Source organism: Dioscorea cayenensis, chromosome 17 (assembly GCF_009730915.1).
Source record: "Dioscorea cayenensis subsp. rotundata cultivar TDr96_F1 chromosome 17, TDr96_F1_v2_PseudoChromosome.rev07_lg8_w22 25.fasta, whole genome shotgun sequence".
NCBI lineage: Eukaryota > Viridiplantae > Streptophyta > Magnoliopsida > Dioscoreales > Dioscoreaceae > Dioscorea > Dioscorea cayenensis.
Genome location: NC_052487.1, coordinates 8,720,135 through 8,724,958, shown reverse-complemented (window position 1 = coordinate 8,724,958; position 4,824 = coordinate 8,720,135). Strand labels below are relative to the sequence as shown.

General features: G+C 36.0%; 1 protein-coding gene across 1 annotated transcript; it reads left to right on the top strand.

The window, feature by feature from the left end:
* Positions 1 to 604: 604 nt before the first annotated feature.
* LOC120279996 (uncharacterized protein HI_0077) lies at positions 605 to 3,629 on the top strand. Its single transcript, XM_039286684.1, has 7 exons — positions 605 to 1,162; positions 1,236 to 1,477; positions 2,548 to 2,644; positions 2,872 to 3,055; positions 3,125 to 3,206; positions 3,276 to 3,321; positions 3,406 to 3,629. Exons 1-7 carry the CDS (start codon positions 752 to 754, stop codon positions 3,466 to 3,468), a joined length of 1,125 nt encoding a protein of 374 aa, XP_039142618.1. The 5' UTR covers positions 605 to 751; the 3' UTR covers positions 3,469 to 3,629.
* The last annotated feature ends 1,195 nt before the right edge of the window (positions 3,630 to 4,824 follow it).

Genomic DNA, 4,824 nt, shown 5'->3' with positions numbered 1-4,824 from the left:
CATGGATGGAGGTATAAGAAGGTTTTAAAAAGTAAGATAAAGTATGGTAATGGGAGGTAAAAGGAAGTTTTAAACCTTTCCTTGCTTGAGATAAGGTAAAGTAAATGGAGGTTTTGAAACCTTGTTGTATTTGGTTTGAAGATAATTGGAGATAAGGTTATATAGTAACATTACTAAATTACCCTTAGGATAAAAGACAAAGTTATAACTTTATTTACTAAATTACATGAAATTTACATAATTTTTTTTAATTGTTCACATAAATCTTCTCTTGATTATTATAAGATTTCATTTTGTAGAATAAAATTAATTAATTAATATCAACCTAGATTATTATTAATATTACCATATAGTTTGACAATATTAACCACCAACTAATAAATACTTGATATTTTTTAAAAACAAAAAAAATAAAATAAAATAATTTATGTTAAAGTAGACATTATTTTTGAGAAATAAGAAGTATTTTTGAGATTCACCAATAAAGGGAATTTTTTTAAAATATAAGAGGTATTTTGGTTAAAAAAAATATATAAATTCCTCAAAACCTCAAAACCTCCACCCAAATATGGATTTTTAAAAATCGATTTACCTCTAAATAAGCAGACCCTTACACTACCACTGGATTTTATAGTAATTGTTTCATATAAGTGATAAATGACTAAGATATGAGATTGAAGATGGATCCATTGTAGAAAGATGAAAAGGGAATTAATAAGTGCTGGGGCAAACAAACGGAATCCCTTTCACAATGTTTGCCGTACGACGATTGCAGTCCCAACATCATCATCATCATCATCTCACCTTCACTGTGCGCCCTCCTACGTTCAATTTCGTAGCTCCTTTTCACTCCCAATCGCAACGAACCCACCAGTTCTGGCCCGATCTCCGGCGCTGGCGTGATGCCCCGCACAACCACGCTCGATCCTGGGGCCTCGACGGCCCATCCATCGCCTCCACCTCTTCCTACTCCAACGACGATGACCCCACGGCCTCAGCCTCCTCCCTCGCGGACTGCGCCCGTATCGTCCTCTCCACCCCCGACCCTCTAGCCAAGTCCCGGCTTTCCCATCTCGCCTTCTCTCGCTGGCGCCGCCTTGGCCTTCCCGTCGGCATCTCACGCCCGCCCGATCGTCCTGCCCGGCCTCCCAAGCCTGTTCTTGTTCGTCTTTGTTTTCTATGTTTTGCTTGTTTTCTTTGATGCATTTTGTCGAACATGTTATGGGTGGTTGTAGGTGAGCCCTAAAGAGATACCCTCGCATAAGGAATTGGGTTTGCCGCTGAATGCTTATATGCTTCATAACTTGGCGCATGTGGAGCTGAATGCGATAGACTTAGCATGGGATACTGTTGTTCGGTTTTCGACGTCCGGAGATGAGCTTGGAGATGATTTCTTCTGGGATTTTGCGCGTGTGGCTGATGATGAAAGCCGGCATTTTTCGTGGTGCTCACAAAGGCTTGCGGAGCTTGGTTTCAAGTAATAAACATTCATTGAAATTTTGTAACTCATCTCGAATTATCTGAAAGCTGGATTTTATTTAGGAAGCATTATCACTGGCATGGCTATTCTTTGCAAAAGGATTGGTTTTGTTATATGTGATTATATTTAGTTTTGTTTTGTTTACTTTATGTTTGCGTGGCAATCTTAATTTAAAGATGTACAATTACGAATTAGTTGATATGGTTTTGCTTTTCTGGGCCCTTACACAAAAGATAAAAGTTAGAAATTGGGTTGTTCTTTTTGTTGTTTAAACTTAGTTTAATAGAATTAATATTAAACAGTCTACTGGCTTCTCAATCAAGCTTGGATTTATGGTACCTTAATATGTATTTTTGTTCTTTTGAAGAACGCAGATAAAAGCACATCTTAATATGGTGTTTGTTTATCACTGTTCTGGGCAAGATATACTACTTCTTAAGCCCTCTTTGTTTAGAACATTTTTTGCTCTTTTTAATCGCCTGATAGTAAATACTGAAACTCATGGAGTCATGTGTATGGCAATTGATATTTGGAATAATGCAAGTTGAAACTTAGCCAAGTATTCTTAGGGATTTGCATTCCTGTGCCAATTATTTAATTAATTATAAAACCAAAAAAAGGTTCTGTAATGAAGATATTGTTGTCCCCTCATGAAAACAATGACAATGTGTTTGTAAATATCTAAACAAATTTCTTATATTTTATTAAAAATGTGTAATAGATACAGAAGCTTTTTAATTATTGCGCTAGAGATTCTGGATACAAATCCTTTGCAATGTATGGTTTGTCCCATTTTGGTAACTTTCTGCTGGATTTTATGTACTTATTTAAGTTTCTAATCCATGAGAGTGCTATTTTCTAATGCCTTTGATAACTTGCTAACGTGACACTCTATGTTTTAGTTTTCAAAATACATGTTAAGGCTTCTGTAGCTACTGTGACTGCAAATATACTTTGACATCCCTGATTTCTGTTATAATTACATTCAACATGAACAATATCACAATGTTTCTAGAGTTTTGTTGTTTTCATGATGTTTATTTGTTACCCTACCTTATTGTCAACAGTTATGGAGATATCCCTGCTCATAATTTACTTTGGAGGGAGTGTGAGAAGTCTGCTGGAGATGTTTCTGCACGTTTGGCAATGATTCCAATGGTTCAGGTTGTCTCCTGCTTTAAAAGGTTGGCTTCAATTTTTTTACATCATATTGGACATGACAATCAGGACAAGAATGCCTCGTTATACACTTATCCCACTAATAGATCTAAGCTGGCTTTTGTTCGTTTGAATCATCAATGACCTACTTTACTTTCCCAAGCAACCAAAACCGTCTTTCTGAAGATTTATTTCTGATTGTGAAATTTATATTTTTACTAATTCCCCTTTAGGAGGCTAGAGGACTGGATGCTGGACCTAGGCTAGTCCAGAAGTTAGTTGGTTTCGGAGATCACCGAACTTCAAATATTGTAGCTAAGATTGCCGAGGAGGAAGTTGCGCATGTTGCTGTTGGTGTGTACTGGTTTGTTCTTGTCTGTCAAAAAATGGGTCGTGTACCATGTGCTACCTTCAAAGGTACTCGAAACAGTGCTAGTGGAAGATTGATGATTAAACCTTGTACATGTTCTAAATAATACTCTACAGATATTTTAAAGGAGTATAATGTGGAGCTGAAGGGCCCATTCAACTACACAGCTCGGGAGGAAGCAGGAATTCCTCGTGATTGGTTAGTCTTACATACCAAGTGGATATCATCATTCAAGTTTCAATTATTTGATATATTGTTCCAATTCAGGTATGATGGTACAAATACAAGTGAGAGAAAAAGAGAGCTTGCTGAGGTATGATCCATTAAACTCAGAACCAGGTTTATTTGGACATTTTTTATAATAATTTTATAAGGGAGAACTGAAACTTTTAAACAGGTCCATGATAGACTAGCATGCATTGTTGCAATGGAGAAGGAAAACTCAAACTTGAATAGCTGATTCCAGCCTTATTTTAATATATAATCATGATGTGTTTATCTGACAATCACCCAGGTACTTCATGAACTGAACTTGTTCATATTTGCTTTTTCTTGTTCCTATGTAAACTGTTGCGATAGCTTCATGGATTAGTAAAATCCCATGGATATAGTTTGTTGATACCTGCCATCATGTACATTCTGTTTATGCCTGATGGCTGATTGGTTTCATGAATTACATGCTGCAGTTGTTCTGTTAAATTTTTTGCATTGGCATCTCTTAAGTCTGGATTTGAGCATGAGTTTGGCCCCACTTTTTATTAAATGAGCCAAGCTTGAGCTTAATTTAAAGCTGAGCTCGAGCATGGATTGGCTAAAGATAACTTTATACTTTATCAATTGGGAAAACAGCAAGCAGCACATTTCTATGCTAGGGTGCATGGGATAAGTTTAATAATTTTCATATACTTGAATGTTGGTGTTGATAGCCGATGCCCATGAAGTTGGTGGAGGAATAACATTTTGTTTGAGAATTGAAATCAAGATGCAGACATATTCAGCAAAAGCTGAGATTGTACAACAAACTTGTTTCTTAGATGTATGCAACCTTCCTAGTGGATTTATGGTACTGCTGCTGTTCAGGTTCAGCTAATACATAAAATGGGTTATGTTTTACACATGCTTATACGGTTGATTAAGTTTTTCTTCAAACTGAGTTTTTCTCCTCTTGGCAAATTTTACTATATGTGCTGTTGTTTGTTTCAACTATTTGAAGATAATTACGTGCATACTGATTGATTTTAATATTTGTGAATTTCTAATTTCAATTTCAAACATTTAGGAAGATTCTTTAATTTTAAGTTTGAAGTAAGGTCCTGTAATACCTTGCGATAATTCCAGTTCAAAAACAACTGGAATTGTTGGAGGTGATTTCAGAGTGTTGGCACATGAGAAGTGTCTTCGTACAAGGTGACAATGTGGGTGGACACATCTAACATTTTGATATGCATGAATGTGTTGTAATGAAAAAAGCAATTGGGTCGAGGAAGCATAGAGAGGAGCGAGCATGAGTACTAGCCAGAACGATGCATGATATCTGAGTAGTGAAAACTTGAATCAAAACAGCAAAGCATTAATTTGTACAATGCTAATTAATTTGAAAAGTAATGGATGATTGTTAATTGAAATCAATGAATAAGAACTGTAATAACTGAGCATGAATTATAACAGTTGCATAATTTGTCAGCATAAGAGCATCTCCAACCATTGGCGGATGTGGGGGTGGGGGCACCAAGGAAATGCTTAGCTAAACATTAAATAATATGCTTAGCTAAACATAAATCCTCAAATAAATCCCCTCATACTATTTAAAATACAT